Source organism: Larimichthys crocea, chromosome XII (assembly GCF_000972845.2).
Source record: "Larimichthys crocea isolate SSNF chromosome XII, L_crocea_2.0, whole genome shotgun sequence".
NCBI lineage: Eukaryota > Metazoa > Chordata > Actinopteri > Sciaenidae > Larimichthys > Larimichthys crocea.
Window position 1 is genome coordinate 31,113,013 of NC_040022.1, and position 18,782 is coordinate 31,131,794.

The 18,782-nt window shown below is 46.6% G+C and overlaps 2 protein-coding genes across 2 annotated transcripts; one reads left to right on the forward strand and one right to left on the reverse strand.

Moving 5' to 3' along the window:
* Positions 1-271: 271 nt before the first annotated feature.
* Positions 272-15,328, reverse strand: LOC104923381 (myosin-11). Its single transcript, XM_027285337.1, has 41 exons — positions 14,532-15,328; positions 13,990-14,146; positions 13,450-13,477; positions 12,795-12,894; positions 12,014-12,040; positions 11,649-11,741; positions 10,794-10,857; positions 10,582-10,680; positions 10,197-10,340; positions 9,994-10,089; positions 9,782-9,900; positions 9,512-9,664; positions 9,269-9,442; positions 9,000-9,173; positions 8,806-8,920; positions 8,532-8,719; positions 8,331-8,452; positions 8,179-8,248; positions 7,886-8,046; positions 7,684-7,792; positions 7,450-7,581; positions 7,170-7,376; positions 6,946-7,083; positions 6,737-6,860; positions 6,477-6,648; positions 6,172-6,384; positions 5,861-6,005; positions 5,568-5,774; positions 5,328-5,432; positions 4,872-5,024; positions 4,545-4,793; positions 4,248-4,460; positions 3,960-4,172; positions 3,718-3,879; positions 3,487-3,615; positions 3,315-3,403; positions 3,103-3,226; positions 2,313-2,521; positions 2,127-2,235; positions 1,882-2,054; positions 272-1,536 (listed from the first exon to the last, which is right to left on the reverse strand). Exons 1-41 carry the CDS (start codon positions 14,718-14,720, stop codon positions 1,335-1,337), a joined length of 5,850 nt encoding a protein of 1,949 aa, XP_027141138.1. The 5' UTR covers positions 14,721-15,328; the 3' UTR covers positions 272-1,334.
* Positions 15,329-17,830: 2,502 nt separating this feature from the next.
* Positions 17,831-18,776, forward strand: hoatz (HOATZ cilia and flagella associated protein). Its single transcript, XM_010736450.3, has one exon. It carries the CDS (start codon positions 17,974-17,976, stop codon positions 18,445-18,447), a length of 474 nt encoding a protein of 157 aa, XP_010734752.1. The 5' UTR covers positions 17,831-17,973; the 3' UTR covers positions 18,448-18,776.
* Positions 18,777-18,782: the final 6 nt, after the last annotated feature.

Below are 18,782 nucleotides of genomic sequence, written 5' to 3' on the forward strand. Positions count from 1 at the left end.
TGACTCTTTATGAGGACATAACACGCTCACATACAAAGTGCTCAGACCTGTTCTGCTGCTTATGTTTCTGAAAAAGTAATAAAACTTGAAATAAAAGTGGAAAAAGTCTCTTTTCTTTCTCTGACAAACAAAAATGAAGTTAATCAAAATAAAGAAAATCACTGAAGGAGAAGGTGTCCAAACTTTTGACTGGTACTATACGTGCTCGACAACATCCTGTGGCATTTGAATATTTTAATGTAAAACTGTAGAGTTAGTAAAGGTGAAGAGGTCATGATGGAAAGTGTAAAACTCTGAATATGAGTCGACACGTGTGTGTGAGGGTTTAGTAGCAGTTTAATAGTCACAAAGCAGAAAGTCTGACGTCGTTTCATTATAGGTTATATATTTGGTTTAAATGGTTACAGACTGTCAATAAAATATATTTTATAAGACTGAAGATATTTCCAGAATCTGAAGTCTTGGGATAAAAAATATTTAAACTGCTGCAAAGATTTTTAATGTTTCTGAAGTTGTGACTGACGGTAAGGTAAGAAAAGTGTTGTCGCTTTAATTGTTATAATATAATACGTCATTAATCAGAATATATTTGTATGGACTAAACGTTAAATCTCAGAGAGACTCCGTCAACAGAGGACGAGGCCGCCTGAGACGTCACGTGACTCCAGCTACCGTCGTTCACACCTGAGCGCAGGTGGCCATAACGAGTCAGACGTTAGTCGTCACGACAACAAGAAGCACTAACGATCCAGGTGTGAACGATGGTAGAGAAATACTCCTTCACAGACAGACTGATACATGTTGGTGTTTCTTTCCGATATTTGATATTTTTATACAAAAACGGTGATAAAAGACGGATGATTTTTCTGGCAGGTCGCAGCTTCAGAAACATGTTGGAAAAGTATTTTAGGATTCTGGAAATAAACAGACTTCATATGTGGGAATTATTTAAAATACCTGGAATATAAATAAATATGAATATATATTAAATTAACAGAAAATGTCATGATGATCCATAAACATTGAAAATAAGTTTTTTTTTGTTGCTTCACGTCACAAAACCTTTAAAAGTTTGAGCTGTGAATCTGATTCCAGATGTTTGTTTGTTTTTTTGTGTGAATTACATGATAATTATTTCCTTAAATAATTAGATTTATTTCCCCAAATGAAACTGAATAATGTGGACAGTCACATGATGGGATGACATCATGAGGACGCGGCTGCTGTGAAAACAAAAGTGAGCTATGACAAGAAAGAAGCAGAAACGTTTGGCCTGTTACTGACTGAAGCTGCCAGTATTTCTAAAACTGAAACTCTGATCATTAAAATTCAAATTACTCGTCGGGATTGTCAGCCTCCAGAGAGGAGGTGAAGGCCGGAGGAGACGGGGCGCGATGGTCCTCCTCCTGAAGCTCGGCTGAGTTCTCTCTGAAGGTGCTCCTCCGGCTGACGCTCCCGTAGCTCCTGAAGCTGCTGCCTCCGCTCCGTGGACTGGAGCTGCCGAACGCCACCTCCCCGCCGCCGCCGCCACCACGCCTGGGAAAACACCCGACACATCAGGAGGAAGAGACAGAGGAGGAAGAGGAGGATCAGAAGGAGGTGAAGAACAGAGAGCAGCGACTGAAGCCCCTGAAATGTTGCAGCAGATAAACTGGAGGGATTAAGATGAGGAAGTTCAAGAAGAGGAGGAGGATTTTCCCAGAAGGCTTTGAGGACAGTTTGCAGGTCAGTAGTGTCTGAGGACGAGCGTGAAACAGGAGACGAGAGGAGGAAGAGGAAGATGTGGAATCACAAATCATCTCATGTCTTCACAGATCTTTTCTCAGACACGACAGAGAGTCCAAAGGTGAGAGGCGGCTCGTGCAGCTCATGGTTGGTTACCTCAGCTTGCTCCGGAGTGAAGACACCTCTCTGTTCAGGGAGTCGTTGGCCTCGCTCGCCTCCTCCAGCTCCCTCTGCAGTTTCCTGCGAGCCGCAGCGACACGCTGAGCCTCCTCCTCCACCTCCTCCAGCTGATGCTTCAGCTGCTTCACCCGCACGCTGCCCTTCTCCGCCTGCAGACATGTTTGCAGTTAAAGCCCTGATGATGAAGGAGCGTTTGTTTCGTTGATGGTCAGCAGAGTTACCTGCTCTCTGTACTGCTGCGCCTGCTTCCTCTCGTCCTCCAGCTGGAAGGTGTAGTCCTTCAGCTTCTTCTCCTTCTGGCGCATATTCTTGGCGCTGGTCTGACGCTCTCTACACGACATAATCATCACATTAAACCCTCCTCGCTGTGGTTCAGTGTATGTCTCTCTCATTGGCCTGCTGGTTACCTGCTCTCCACCTCCAGCTGCTCCTCAGCCTCCCTCAGTTTGGCCTCCAGGGCGGCGATGGAGGACTTGAGCCTGGAGCGGCTCTGACCTTCGGCCTCCTGAACTTTGGCCTTCAGCTCCCGGTTTTGTCTCTCCAGCTGCTGCCGGGATCCCTCCCTGATCTGAGAGGAGGACTGCTCTGAAGCCAGCTCGACGCTCAGCTGATCCACCTACAGAACCAAAGAACCGGACAGGACGAGATCACGTCAAGAGGAGATATCAGATCTTATGTTTAGCTACTACAGAGCAAAATGTTACTCTGCATCAGTTGTTGTGTGAAAAAAGTCTTTGCCCCCCCGTTAAACATAAATTAACTGTGGTTTATCTTTGGAAAGCTGAGTTCGATTTCTCTAGCCACACCGTGGCCTGATTACTGCCACACCTGTTATAGGACCTGCCTGACAAAGTGAAGTAGACCAAAAGATCCTCAAAAGTTAGACATCAGGCTCGGTCCAAAGAAATTCAGGAACAAATGAGAAAGAAAGTAGTTGAGATCTATCAGTCTGGAAAAGGTTACAAAGCCATTTCTGAAGCTTTGGGACTCCAGCGAACCACAGTGGTGAAAACATGGAGCAGTGGTGATCTTTCCCAGGAGACCAAAATCACCCCAAGAGCACAGCGATGACTCATCCAAGAGAAAAGACCCCAGAACAACATCCAAAGAAACTGCAGGCCTGCTGTTATCTTTGTCTAATATTTGAATTAGTTTGATGATCTGAAACATTTAACATGCAGAACAGATGTTAGCTACCAGCTGCTGGCTCTTCCTCAGCCGCTCGTTGAGGCTCTCCACGTTAGCCTGCTCCTCCTCCAGCTCCTCCTCCAGCAGGCTGATCTTAGTGTCCAGACGACGCTTCTCATCCGACACCAGCGATCTGCATGGAGAAGGTGGAGGAGATGGAGGATGGAGAGATGAGACGCGTGTCACATAGATCAATATAATGTATAATAACAAACACTGACCTTCCAGAGGAGTTACTGGTCAGTTCTTCGGACAGTTCGTCTCTTTCCGTCTCTGCCTGTTTACGAGCTCGCTCAGCTGCTGCCAGCATCTGCACAGACAGACAGGAAGTTAATGCTGGAATAATAATAAGATCATTTGAATTTGATGTGTCGAAGGCACCACAGGCCTCACCTCATGCAGCTGGACGATGTCGGCCTCCATCGCCTTGGACCGGCGCTCAGACTCTCTGGCTGAGTTCAGGACCTCCTTCTGGGCCGCACGGGAGTCGTCCAGCTCCCTCTGGAGCTCCTTCACCTGGCCCTGTGGAAAGCAGAGGAACACCGAGTCACCACGTGAACAAATAATCAAGAAAAAATGAAGAAAGAAGTCACGTTTGAAGATCCAAAAAGTGTTTGTGCTGACCTGGATCTTGCGGAGCTGCTTGACGGCGTCGTCGCGCCCCCTGCTCGTGGCCTCCAGCTGGTCCTCCATGTCCTTCAGCTCCCCCTCCAGCTTCTTCTTGCTGCCGGATGCTTGACCCCGCTGCCGTCTCTCCTCCTCCAGCTCCGCCTCCAGCTCACGCACCTGACGTAGAGACAGCAGGAAGTCATTCTGTGTCTTAAAGTGTTATTGTAAATGAGGATCAGCAGTGATTCGTGCTCCACCTGTCTGAAGAGCTGCTTCCTCTTCTCCTCGCCCATCTCGTCGCGGGCGTGGAGCTCCCGCTCATGCTGAGCTCTGAGCGCTTGACTGTTGACCTCCAGACGTAGTTTGGCATCCTCTGCGACCTGCAGCTCGTCCTCCAGCTCCTCCATCTGCATTCTCATCTCCTCCACGATGGCCTCCAGGCCACGCTTGGCCTTCTCCAGGTCGTGGACCTGAACGAGGACGTAAAAAGAGATCAGGAATAACTTCTGAGATCAAAGAAAAGCATTCAGACGTTTTCCTCTTACGTTCTTCCCCACGTCGTCCTTGGAGCTGATGAGGTCCTCCATCTCGGCTCGGAGGGTCTTCAAGGTCTTCTCCGCCTCCTCCAGAGCGCCCTGGTTCTCGTCCAGCGCTCTGCCCAGAGCTAACAGTCGCGTCTCCTTCTCCCTCGCCTCCGCCTCCGCTCGATCACGCTCATCTGCGAACTTAGAGGACACTGCTCGCTCCTCTGCCAACATCTGACAACACGAGGACGAAGGAGACAAGTTAGTACCTCAGCTCTGTACTTCAGTACAGTACGTGAAAGTTATAACAGAGCTTACCTGATCAAACTTCTTCTGCTTCTTCTCCAAGTTGGACACGAGCTGCCGCTGACTGTCCAGGTCCATCAGGACGTCTTCCAGCTCCTGGTGCAGTCGCATCCGACTCTTCTCCAGCTTGTCGTAGGCCGTGGCCTTCTCCTCATACTCACTGTTGGCAGCTTCGAGATCGCGCTGAAGTCTCTTCTTGGCCTCCTCCAGCAGCTCCACCGTCCCAGACGTCTCGTCAAGCTTCTTCTTGTAGTCAGACAGCTGAAACATGAGGTGAGAGGGTTGAAGCGTCGTCTCTGTCACCTTCTTTCCCTCTAACATCTGTCTGAAGTTACTGACCTGCATGTTGAGGCTGGAGATCTGCCTCTCCACCGCCCGTTTGGCCTCGGTCTCCTCCTCCAGCTGCTCCATCAGGTTGTTCCTGTCATCCTCCATCTGACGGAGACGTCCAGACACATTCAGCTTCTGACGGGTTTCTTCTGACAGTTGCTCCTGGAGAACAAACAGGAGGTTGAGGAGAAAGGTGGTGGGTTTTTTTTCCATTATTAGCAGTCACAGCTCGATCCACTGCTTTGACCCAGACTACTTGGTTACTAACTTAGGGATCATCTAACTTGTCCTCTAGCACCATCAGTGGGTCAAAGGTTTTAGGTATACACTGAAATATCACAGCATCAACTCAATGGACTGGTACCAGATTTTGTGCAGATGTTCATGGTTCCCAGTGTCTCAAAAGCTCTGAGCTTTGGATTCACTTTGAGAAGGTCTACGACTTTAGAAACTAGTGTTCCTGACCTGAGCATCATGGAGCTGGGAGTTCATAGTGGAGACATCTTTACTCAGCTTGATGTTCTTCCCCTCGGCCTCGTTCAACAGACTCGTCACACTGTCCAGATCCACCTGAAGGAGAAACCAAAGAAATGTCCTTCACCCTCCTCTCTGACAGCGTAAACTTCATTCAGAATTAACCAGACAACAGATTCGAAGATAAACGTTGGTTCCTGTCTGGTTTCTTTGTGCTTGTTGGCTGCTCACCGTCATCTTGGAGACTCGCTCCGCAAGCTCGGTCCTCTGCCGCTCGCTCTCGTTGAAGCGTGAGTTCAGGTCGTTCAGCTGACCCTCCACCTTCTTCTTCTTGTGCTCCACGTCCTGTTTGGCGCTGGCGACGTATCTCAGGTCGGCGCTCAGATCTGCCGACTCCTTCTCCAGAGCCTGCTTGGCTTTCTCCAGACCAGCTCGAACCTGGACAGAAAGATGTGGTAAGTGACCTTTGTGCGTGTTGGGTTCATGGTTTAGACTGAACTGAGAGCACTCTGGTTGAACTTTACTCTCTTGGCCTGCTCCAGCTGCTCACTGAGCTCCTCCACCGCCTGGCTGTGTTTCTGTCTCAGGTCTTGGATTTGGGCCTCGTGGCTCCTTCCTTCGTCCTCCATGGCTTTCTTCAGCATGGCCACTTCCTGTTCACGCTTCGCCCTGCCAGTCAAACAAACAAAAGGCTTCACCACAACACATCCAACAGCAACATAGCCTGGAGGTTCATGAATGCTTCTGCTTCTATGCAGACGACACTTATTTACCAAAGGAAGTTTGTGTATCTTCAAATATCTGCGTATGGATTAATCAGAGGTTCTTTACAGACCGTAGCTCTTGCTGGGCGGCCGTGGTATCCAGGCTGTCCTCCAGCTCGCTGCGAAGAGCGTTCAGCTCCTCTCCGAGATCCCGCCGAGCCGCCTCCACCTTCCCCCTGGCCGCCCTCTCCGCCTCCAGGTCCTCCTGCAGCTCTGAAAGTAGAACCTCCATCTCCCGGATCCGCTTCACCGCAGCCCCACGCTGCCTGCTCTCCTCCTCTAAGCTGTGGACACGCAAACATTAAAATATCATCACAATGATGGTTATTTTACAACAACCCGCAGTATGAACATCTGTTTGTGTTGTCCATCTTACTGGGCCTGCATGGCCTGGAGCTCCTCCTCCTTGGCGGCTAGCTGGGCTCGGAGCTCGGCTAGCTGGGCCTGCAGGTCGGCGTGCTGCTCCTGGAGGTCGGCCATTTCCGCCTCCACCTTCCTCTTGGCTTTCTCCACGTCTTGACGACCTTTCTCCTCCTTCTTCATACGCACTGCACAGAAGACAGTGCACAGACTCGTCACGAAAACTCATTTTTATAGAGAAAACAGATTATCATGAAGGATGCTGTGCTGACTGACCCTCGAGGTCGGAGATCATTGACTCGTGTTTGTTCTTGAGTTTCGTTAGGTTCTTGGACTTCTCCTCTTCCTCTGCCAGGTTGGAGCTCAGATCAGCCATCCTCTCCTCCAGAAGCTTTCGTTCCTGCAAACAGACGTGAGGTCAGCATGAGGACACTTTGTGAATCAAACATCGACCATGCCACGAAACAAAACGGCGTCTTTAAAACCTTTTGCAGCTTGTTGTTCTGGTCCTCCATGAGCAGAACGTCCTCCTCCAGTTTCTTCACTTTTCCCTCCACAGATACTTTCTCCAGCTGCAGCTTCTGACGAGCATCTTCTTCCTCTGCTATGCGGGCATCCATCAGCTGCAGAAAAGCATTGTGTGGTCAAATCAAATCAAGTAAAAATGTCAGAAATAGATAAATAATGATGATTATGATGACATGTCCACCTGCAGCGTCTCCTCCATTTCCTTCTTCTCCTGCTGCAGAGAAAGGCTGCGCTCCTCCTCCTCCTCAAGCCGGGCCTCCATCTCGTGCAGCACCTCCTCCAGCTCCTGCTTCTTGGCCTCCAGTCGAACCCTCATCTCTTCAGCCTCGGCGTACAGCTCAGTCTCTGTCTGGAGCTTCATCTCCAGCTGGGCTCGCTCCTCCATCAGCTACAAACAGAGACTTCGGTCATTTCTGTACTTTAAGTTAAAATAACAAAACATAAACCTGACTTTGTGTCACCTGGCTGTGTTTCTGGGAGATGTCCTTCAGCTCGGCCTCGGCCTTCGCTGCCGCCGCTTTCACTGCCTTCAGTTCTTCCTCTTTCTGACCCATTTCTTCGTCTTGTCTGGTGACCTGCAGCAAGGGCTTCACCTGAACCACGGACAGACACAACCACAACTCAGACCTGGTTTCCTTTGACCATATAATATGTAATATTTAAGATATTTCACTCATGTTTAGTCTTTGTGTAACCTTGGTGAAGAGCCTCCACCACTGCCAGTTCTTGAGTTTGAGGTAACAGGCGCAGTTCCTCTGGATGACCTTCATAGCGGTGAGTTGCTGCTGACGTTTACTGAACGCCCTGAAAGCACAAAGAAAGATGTAAGCTGCTGTGTGTCAGGATACTTTTAGATTTTCACTTCAAACATCAGCGTCCGGTCTAAGTTTCTCTTACTTGCGGCCCAGGAAGCCTCTGGCTTGTCCTTGGAAGGCGATGATGACAACGGTCAGTTTGAGGTCTCTCTCCTCCTCTAGCTGAGCCAAGACTCCTGTCCTGAAGAACATCTTACTTTGACCGATACGATACAGGTTTGGATCCAGATCCAGATGTTTTACCTGGAGGAGAGGAGGACACAGGAGGGAGGGACAGAAGTGGAATGAAACAGAAACCTCTGCTTCTCACAAGTCCGTTTTATAGGACATAAATTCATATTCAAATAACAAAGTGTTGAGTTTTGTCCAGCTCACCATCAGACAGCACGCCTGCTTCCCGTCCATGAAGCCTTTAGGGATGGCACTAGCAGCCAGAATCTCGTATCTACAAACAAAGCATCACAAACCTGCACTGAACTCTTAGTGATTTTGAATTTTTTCTGTATCTGAATAAAATGTTTCCTGACCTCTGTCTGAACTCCTGGAACACGATGCGGTTCGGGAATCCCTGTCTGCAGATCCGGATACCTTCCAGCACGCCATTACACCTGAGCTGCTCCAGCACCAGGTTGGAGTCCATCTTCCCCGACTGTAGACCAACAATCAATTAAATCCAGGTACACACACAGCAACGTCAAACTGAATTTTAAAAAACGCAGATGACCCACCCTCTTCTCGTGGTTTGGGATGATGCAGCGGACAAAGTTGGGCTGGGTGTTGTGCAGCGTGGTCATCAGTTTGCTGAGCGACTCCTTGTACAGCTGACCCACGGTGCGGAACATGCCCTTCTTGGATTTAGTGGGTACTGAACTCTCTGACATCTTGGTCATGGTCTCCAGACCGACCACTCGATCCACTGACATGGAGGACAAACACAGGAGAGGTTTTTATAGAAAGAAGGTCAAAGAAAAGGTCAAAGTGGACCCGTCCTGAGGGACTGACCGTCTTTCCACAGATCCTGGATGAAGGTGCTGGAGGAGTTGTTGAGCAGAGCGGTCACATTGTCGTTCAGAGGATCCATGTTCTTTGTCAACCAGTTATCTGCATTATAGTCGACCTGCAAAAGGAAGTCATGTTGGTGATCTCACAGCTTTGAGGATTGCTGTCTCACCTCTGCAGTCTTCCGTGATCCTCACCTTCCCAGCGTAGTGCAGAACACTGAACATCATTTTATCTTTGTGCTGTTTGGGTTTGGAGAACTTCATGTGACCGTTGTGGGTGTTCATCAGCTTCTCCACGAAGGTAACGTCAGTGGCTTTGGGGAACCAACACTCCTCGTCCAGCAGGGCCAGGATGCCTGGAGGGTTATTCTGCAGGATAGTGAAGAGATACAGAGCCGTGTACATATACAACTTGATAGATTTTGATCAGAACTAATGTGATCAGAACAAATACACGTCCTGACCGGCTTCTCGATGAGCTCGATGCAGGGCAGCAGGTCGAGGCCGAAGTCGATGAAGTTCCACTCGATGCCCTCTCTTTTGTACTCCTCCTGCTCCATGATGAACATGGTGTGGTTGAAGAGCTGCTGTAGACGCTCATTGGTGTAATTGATGCAGAGCTGCTCGAAGGAGTTGTCCTACGGCAGAGAAACATTTCAACGTCAAAGTCAGTGACAACAGAAATACAATAAAACAACAACACTCACCTCAAAAATCTCAAAGCCAGCAATGTCGAGGATTCCCAGGAAAGAGGACGACTGCCTCTTACTCTTGTCCAGCGTCTTGTTGACTCTGGCCAGGATCCAACGAAACAGGCGGTCGTACATCGCCTTAGCCAGAGCCTCCACCGCAAAATCAGCCTAGAAGGGGAGGAGGCGTTTGGAGAAGGAGGAGGAGACGGGAGAAAGACTTTAGACAATTCTTTAGCTTCAGAGGTGGAAAGTAACTGAGCCTTTACTTTCTGTCTTTGTCGTTACCTGCTGCTTGGTTTGCGCCTTCTGCACCACCTCCCTGCCCACTTTGATTCTCGGGGTGAGGATGGCGCGGGTGAAGTCGGTGACGTTGATGCCCTGCAGGTGACACACCTTCTGGGCAGCTGGGGTCGATGGGTAACATTAGATGGAGAAGAGGTCAGACAGGTTTAGAGGTTAACTTACAGTGCTGGTGTTGGTGTTTTTAAAATGGTTACCGGTGTTGTCAGGCATGTTCGCCTGCTCGCTGTTCCTCTCCTTGTCAAACTTGATGTTGCCCAGCTGGAGGACAGTGGACACCACCTTCAACATCCCTGCGGCAGGGAAGAGGATCATTTGTAATGTATGAAACATACTTTTTGAGTCAATTATACACAGCACAGTGAGTTAAAATAAACGTATGTTTCTGGGCAGTTTGTACCTATTCTCTCGTCCTCAGTGAAGCCCATGATCGCCATGGCCTCCAGAGTCTCCTCGAACATCACGTCGTCCTGCTGACCAGGGATCTCCACGTGACCAGCCAACAGGAAGCGATAGGAGCTCCAGTTCTCCAGAAGAAGATCCTCTAAACAGTTTAGAGTTTGTGCAGGTGAACTTGTTAGGACATTGCATTGACTTCCATTTATTGTGGACAGCCTAACCAAACCCATAACTACAACCTCAAGTCACACCTTTCCTCTAACCTTAACATGGACCTCAGAAATTATGTTTCAGCTCCAACCAACTTAAAAGATGCATTTGCATACTGACTCTTAAAGCCCATTAAATCCTACAGTAAGAGGAGGGTTTGTTTTTCTGTAGCTTACCCCTCAGCTTGTCTTTGGCTCCTGCCACCATGTAGTAGAAGATGTGAAAGGCTCTCTCGGTGTTGGCTTGACGAATACAGCGAGACTTCTCAAGCAGGTCTGATAATGTCAGGAAGTGGTTAAGCAGATAACCGCGTCTGTGTTCAGGTAATATTTCAAACAATATTTAATTTGACATTTTCAGATTTAATAATTTATCAAACAAAGGATACAGGTATCAATATAGGCCCCAACAATGAAGCCGGTCACATCAAAGTTGAGCTTGATGAACTTGCCCTGTGGACCGAGGAGACAACAACAACAAACTACATTACAACTGAGATAACTAGAAGTCAAAATGCTCCTAAGTGTTCACTGCAAACTAGGGTGCACGGATCCGATATTGGTATTGGAATCAGTCCCGATATTGAAGAAAATTCTAGATCGGTTATCGGTGACAATGGGCCGATCCATATCAGGCGATCTATTCAGTCTAATTCTATGCTGACCACGTTTTTCACACTACCTCAGCCAACAAACTCGACGGCTGCTTGCATTACCTGCTCAGTATGTTGTTCCGAGGGGCGGTGGTAAAACTTCAAGTTATAACACAACCAACTTAATCAAGCACCTGCAGAAATGTCACGTCAGAGAGCACGTGGAGTTCACTGAACTGAAAACAGAGGCGGTACAAAGCAGCTAACTTTGAAGGAGATGAAGGAAAGAGGTGGAAATGTTCCACTTTTGTGTTGGATGTTAAAATCATTTTTGTTTATTTTGAATGTCTGTCAAGCTTGTGAAGCTATTGGTTTTTCTAAGATTGTTGTCCTGGTGCACAGTTATTACAAAAATAAGTAATTCAGTACATTTATGTTTATTTGTTTTTTAAAAATAGGAAAAAGTCTGATGTTGCCTTGCACAAAAGATTGATCCCAGTTTTTTCCACACAATGAGACAAACTGTTTGTTACCGCTGTTCTTGGTATCGGATCCATATCGGCCGATACTAAACCTCAGATATCAGCATCAGCATCGGACGTGAAAAAAGCAGATCGGTGCATCTCAACTGCAAACTGATTTGAAACTTACAAATCGTGAGGAGTTGTCGTTCTTGATGGTTTTGGCGTTTCCAAATGCCTCCAGGATGGGATTCGCCTGCAGCAGCTGCTTCTCAAGCTCCCCCTGCAGTCCATTACAAAGTTATACAACTATACTGTATATCTATTATTATTAATAATAATAAGTAATAATATTACTATTTACTCAAACATTTTGTAGATATTTTCAGGTATTCTTAATGGTATTTCAGAATTTGTGTCCAATGAAACACCTTCTTTCTTATCTGAGGGCTGGTGAATCTAATACCTACAGAATATCTGACTTCACGGGGACTTTAACAGTAAGCATGGACAGAATAGCCACACTAAATTTGAAGTATAAGATTTTATACTCACAAAGGCCAGAGAGCCTCCCTGTTGCTGCTGCAGGAAGAAACAAGAACACAAACGGGTTAGAAACTCAGTGAAAATTGAATATTTAGAAGGTGCTACATTTAGCGTTTCCCCAAAATTGGCAAAGCTTTGAAATGCAGCGAAGCAGCAGGGCCAGAGGTCTAGAGTCAATAAATCTTGGCTAAACAAACCACAGATGAGTTCTTCACTGGATTATAAAGAGCTGAGCAAACAGTAGCTGTAACTTTATGACAGCGTTCTGGAGGATTTGTGGGAAAGACATGAAGACCTGGTGTGAGGATCTCCTGTACGTACAAAGCCTCTCCATTAACAGTTTTACTGATGTCGCTGCTATTTTAGGATGTTTTAATCTTCAGTCAGAGCTGTAAGAAAAACCAGAAGCCCCAGCAGCAACAAACATCTGTCCTCACCTTGACTACAGCTGCAGCCACTGAATCCTGTCATGTACAGTAAATATTTAATATTCTGTGACAGAACTAAACACTATATTCACATTCAGCATGGATAAAACAATCACTCACAGTGGCCATTCTGCATAATAGACACTTTTTTAAGAGTAATTTTCTTTGTGGTATTAATACTTTTTTACTTAAAGTATCTGATTACTTCTTCCACCACTGTTTTCAGTGAGTATAATGGCTGAATACTCAGATGTTCAGGTATCTTTGCATTAACTGAAACTTCTCTTATCTATATTTAACTAATTTGTTTAGTTTGGTCAAATCATTATTTGGTTGTGATGTACTGAGACGTTTCTACTCACAGGATTTACGTCTTTCTTGCCCTTGTGTGAGGAGGCGATGACAGCCAGGTACTGAATCACCTTCTTGGTGTTTTCTGTCTTTCCGGCTCCAGACTCACCTCTGGGTGACGGAGAGAGGGATGAAACATGAGGATGAGGATGGAAGGAGACAGAGGATAGAATAGAGGGTAGATGAGAGAGATGAGATAAAGAGTTCAATATGGAGACATGAAGACAATAATATATATTTTGTGATATTTTTTAATTGAAGTCAATTTTAAATTCTTGTATAATAGTTCATTAATCTAATAGTTGATTGATTGAATAATGGGCAACAATTCTGACAGTCCAACTTCTGAAATGTGAATATTTGTTAGAATTTTGTAATTTGTGTCATTTTAATCAATTAGTTGAAAAACTTAATTGATAATGATTTCATAAATCTTAACATAAATCAGGATACACACTCACATTGTGAGGACTCGCCTACCTTATGGGGACCAAACACAGAGTCCCCACAACGTAGGTCAAACAGGTCAATGGTTGTTTTATGGTTAAAAATAGTTATAACAGAGTGTCGTGTGTGTGTGTGTGTGTGTGTGTGTGTGTGTGTGTGTGTGCACATGCATGGTACAGTGTGATTGAAGATGGTTAAGTATTGTATGTTTTGACTCACGTGCAGAGGATGGACTGATCCTCGCGGTCTGTGGAGAGAGAGGGATGTGAAAATGTCGACTGAGCTGAGCTCGTTAGTTGAAGCGATGCTGAACAGACCAAACATGAACTGAGACGGCACAAGAGCAAAACGGCTCTGAAAACCTGGTTCAGGGAGAGAGATTAGCCTCCATCACTCATATCATCTAAAAATAGCAGGTGGATGCAGAGCTCCATCGCTGTAATCTTGTCTCCCTGCTCCATGTATGGCCATTCTGGAGCTGAATGGAAAGTATGGAGTTGGTTTGAGGTCACCGGTGGACCATGCGGAGGCGAGACGGCACGCTCTGCATGGTCCGAGGCTTCGGTCAGGGCTGCTTACAGCCACCATTCAACTTTTATTTAGTATTGTTCATTTCATAATTATAGAGTGTTTGCTGCTTGTATTAGGAGAGAGTGGAGTCCCGGAAACCAGGACATATGATTTCATTTAAAAGGCATGATTTTAAATAACTATAATTACAATAATAAAAAGATCAGTCATGCACACACTGACAGTTACCTTGCATCATGTTCCTGTAGGCGTTGTCTGTGATGGAGTAGATGTGTGGTGGCACCTCGTGACGTTTCTTGCCTTTATACATTTCGATGATCTTTTCAGAGTAGATGGGGAGCATCTTGTAGGGATTGACCACCACGCAGAACAGACCTGAGTACGTCTGTGAGGGGAACAGACAGGAAACTGAAAATCCATTTTTTAAATTTTTTTTATGTTTAATACAGGATTATTTTTCCAACCAACGACAGAAACAGAGTCATGACCTGCCCTATTCGGCTACTCAGCCCTACTCAACTAGTTAGAATATCAGGGTAAGCCAATCAGATGCAGAGTCGGACTTTGACCTTCTGGGAAAAACCGGACCTTTGTGTCACAGTTCAGTTCCTAATAAATGTATTTTTCAAAATAAAATGGCACATTTTAGAGTGACAGTCCAAAGCTCACCTGTGTGATTTCATGTTACAATATCATGTTAAATTCTTGCCCGCACAATTCTAATGATGTGTTTAAAACAGAATCATGTTCATGTTCTGTGTGTTCCTCACGTAGATCAGGCTGGAGAAGTATCTCTCTCGCAGGTTGTGAAGGACGGAGGCTTCGTTGAGGAAGGTGAGGGCGGCCATGTCCTCCACCTTGCTGAACTTGGGCGGGTTCATCTTCTGGATGTCGTCTTTGTTCACCGTCATCTTCTGACCGTTGGAGAACTCCACGATAACCTGCAGCCAAAAACACATTTATGATATTAATAACAGCTCTGTGTCATCTTTGAAGACCATCATTTTACAGTAAAGGTTCTTCCATAAATGCAAATCTCAGTATTTACAACTTGAGGCTCGGCATCATGGAACTTCCATATCATCCATTAAAAGTACAATTAAAAAGTCATGTGACTACAACAGCCCAGACACTCAGATTACCTGATCACCCTTCTCCTCCTTTAAGCTGGCCGGCTCGAAGCCGTCCCTCTCTGACGGCACCCACACCATCTTCTTAGCCGACCAATCGGCTTGTGCCACGCCGCTGTTTTGAAAGTCATTTTGCAGGAAGAGGTACTTGTTGTCGTCGGTGGCGGGGTCAGCCATGTTTGAGATGTCACCGTTAGCGGTTGAATCAGGTGCACAGATGTCGGAGACGATTGCTGGTGGTAGTTTACTGGTGACTGGGTCAGCTTCTGGTGGGTTGATGGGAATCGGTTTGACCTCTGACCTGCTGACAGACGAAGGGGATAAAACGTTGGAGTTGAAGCCAAACACAGCCACAAACTGCAGTTCCTCTAACGTCCACCTGAGGCTGGCTCCAGAAGTGAGTCAGTCTCCATAAGTCCCCATGTCCAAATGTCCAACTTCACAGCAGAAATAAACATGTTTACAGCCTGGTACAAAAAACAGTTTTGGTCTCTGTAGCTAATTTCCCCGTTCATGACAACTGTACTGAGGGTGAATTTATATACAACTCACCTGTTCACATTATATTAAGGCTTAAAGTTATGCAGGATTAAGAGCGTGGATGACTTGTTTGAGCACCCAGCCAAGATAGCCGTTTCCCTCTGTTTCCAGTCTTTATGCTAAGCTAAGCTAAAAGAAAATGTATTTCCCAAAATGTTAAAGTCAATTCCATTTTGAATTAATGCAGCCAAACGTTTCGAGTGCCTGAAGTGCTGAAGAAAACTTAATATTAAGGTACATTTAAGCCAAAACAAACAACAATAAAAGTTATTATTGACAAAGAGCTGTCATCACATTTTGATTCAACATTCATCGACCAAAATTACATCAATTAAAGGACCAAACATCAGCATCATCAGGAACCCTGCAGATATTTAAAGAACTCACAGAAAACACAACAGAAGACAGATCAGCTCACGTCTCCTCTCTTTCTTCCTCCTTCTTTGACTCAAACTGTTGCCTTTCGCATCCGAGTGTCACACGGTTCATTTACATCTGCCTGACTCATTTACTGCTGATAACGGCCTGGCTGCATTTCCCTAGGTTGGCAATGAAGCTACTTACTGACTTATCCTCGCCTTTGTCTCTTCATGCAGGTCACAGGGCTGCTTTGACCTCCCATTGAACGGCAGGCAATAAAACATGAAAAGCAGCACACAGATAACCCCTATAATCAAACAACCGCATGGGATGCCCATGTTTGGCTCCTGGTAGCTTGGTAGCCCCAAAGAGGGATGCTATAGAGACTTAGCAGGCATACTGCCTTATAAGGTGCAGCTCATGTGTCCAGCCAAGCTTACCGTTTACACCAAAATGGTGACATGTCACAAGGTGCATCCATGTGTGGCACAAGCAGAGGTTTGTACCGAGCATCTCTAATGAAGATTTGTCATGTTTACTTTAAGTTGAAGTGAGACAACAAACTCATCCTGAAGCTTTTTTTTTTTTTTTAAACTTTTAACAGCACTTTAAGATAAAAATTTAACTTTCTCTCAACCTTAAACATCAAAATAAAAGCATGCATTTCATAAAATGTGCTTTAGTTTGAAAAGTGCCAAACTTTACCTTATTAAAAAGATGCTTTTTATTCATTTTGCATGTATAAATAATATAAATATCCAGCAGTAATAACCTCTACCTGTCCCCTGTATTAAAGTTAAATACTCACTGTGCAGTGCTTCAGCCGTCAGTGCAGGATGGAGGCTCGGCTCCAGGGAAATGAGATTATCTTGTCAGGTAAAGTGATGATGATGATGTGGTGCTTCCTCCTCCACACTATTTAAACCAGCCCGCGACACCTATGGGTGGAGCAGCAGCATCAACCCGCCTCGTTTCCAAACTTAGAGGAGAGGAAAGGTGCTCTGCCTTCAAAATAAAAGCACTGGACTGAGCACAGATGTAGAGTTTACTGTTGGACTGATGATGTGCTTCCTGTTTGATCCAGTCTATGAGTGATTGTGAGGGCTGCCACAGACATCTACGGCCGGGCCTCACTCATCACTGTACAAAAGCACAACTTTAGAACTTTATTCAAACTGGATCAGATTTTATTCACAATATATTTTATGCTTTTCCCCCTGATGTCCTCTGGCTGCTCAGCTTTACTACCAGTCCCACTACCACTACCTGTCCAGTTTTAGACAGTCTGTGGGGACGTCACAGAGACTACGTCCAGGTGTTAGACAGTCTGTGGGGACGTCACAGAGACTACGTCCAGGTGTTAGACAGTCTGTGGGGACGTCACAGAGACTACGTCCAGGTTTTAGACAGTCTGCGGGGACGTCAAAGAGACTACGTCCAGGTTTAACAGTCTGCGGGGACGTCACGAAGACTACGTTCAGTTTTAGACAGTCTGTGGGGGACATCAAGGAGACTACGTCCAGGTTTGACAGTCTGTGGGGACATCATGGAGACTACGTCCAGGTTTTAGACAGTCTGCGGGGACGTCAAGGCGACTACGTCCAGGTTTTAGACAGTCTGCGGGGACGTCAAAGAGACTACGTCCAGGTTTTAGACAGTCTGTGGGGACGTCATGGAGACTACGTTCAGTTTTAGACAGTCTGTGGGGACGTCACAGAGACTACGTCCAGGTTTTAGACAGTCTGCAGGACGTCATGGAGACTACGTCCAGGTTTTAGACAGTCTGTGTATTTATTATGTAAATTATAAAGCCTGTAGGTTCCCCAAATTAAAATGAGGGTACTGAATAAGTAGTTAATATTGTCTTTATGGATTTTCTGTACCAACATGTCTCCAACCTTCCCCTAAAACTGAAAACACCTTGTAATTGTAAATCTACAGTAAACACAGTTAAATACTGTAATTTTAATACAGTTTACTTCAGTCTAAAGGTCAATGAAGGTCAATAATAATGTAGATTATATTAGTTTTCAAACATTTACGCGGGAGTCTGGACTATTGTTCCTGCTACCTTGCCGTAGTAGGCTCGTTTCCATGGTGACCAACAACAGCGCTGCTAACGGCTGTAACGGTCGCTAACGGCTGTAACGGTCGTTTTCAGTTTTCTGCCATAAAAGTTCAAATGTCTGAACCGGCCGAGCCTCCGGAGGACCAGGAGGACCAGGAGGACTTTGACAGGTTCTTCACCGTGTTTGACGGCTCTTCTCCGGAGGACGTGTCCCACGCCAGGCAGCTGTGGAGCTCGCTGTCGCTGCTCCCGCCGCAGGAGTCCCGGCTGGTGTCCGCAGACATCCGGCAGAGACTGCCCGTGTCCCGGCCGCAGCAGCGCAGCAGCACCGCCGCTGCTCTCGGTCCCGTTAAACCGCCGAGTGTCCCCGCTCTGCGGCAGAGACACGAGGAGAGACAGCGGTATGCAACCATGGCCGACCAGAGGAGGGAGATCCTGGCTCTGCTGAGGAGGCAGAGGGAGCAGAGGATCCAGAAGGAGCTGGTCTCTGTGGGCTTTAAACCGAAGAAGGTCGGCAGAGAGAGAAAGACCCAGAAGATCCAGAAAGACTGTGAGAGGGACGAGGAGCTGGTCAGACAGCTGCAGTGACCTTTAACCTCCAGCATCCACCAGAGTCAGCCTGAAGTGATCCTCCACCTTCAACCTCCAGCATCCACCAGGGTCAGCCTGAAGTGATCCTCCACCTTCAAGCTCCAGCATCCATCAGGGTCAGCCTGAAGTGATCCTCCACCTTCAACCTCCAGCATCCATCAGAGTCAGCCTGAAGTGATCCTCCACCTTCAACCTCCAGCATCCACCAGAGTCAGCCTGAAGTGATCCTCCACCTTCAACCTCCAGCATCCATCAGAGTCAGCCTGAAGTGATCCTCCACCTTCAACCTCCAGCATCCACCAGAGTCAGCCTGAAGTGATCCTCCACCTTCA

Excerpts from the sequence above, each read along its gene's own strand:
- LOC104923381 (XM_027285337.1), bottom strand. The coding sequence starts at position 14,720 with ATGTGTTTTTGGCTGCAGGTTATCGTGGAGTTCTCCAACGGTCAGAAG. Across the intron at positions 10,341-10,581 it reads AGCCAAAGACAAGCTGAGGG|AGGATCTTCTTCTGGAGAAC; the intron begins GTAAGCTACAGA and ends TAAACTGTTTAG. Across the intron at positions 7,084-7,169 it reads AAATGGAGGAGACGCTGCAG|CTGATGGATGCCCGCATAGC; the intron begins GTGGACATGTCA and ends GCTTTTCTGCAG.
- hoatz (XM_010736450.3), top strand. The coding sequence starts at position 17,974 with ATGTCTGAACCGGCCGAGCCTCCGGAGGACCAGGAGGACCAGGAGGAC.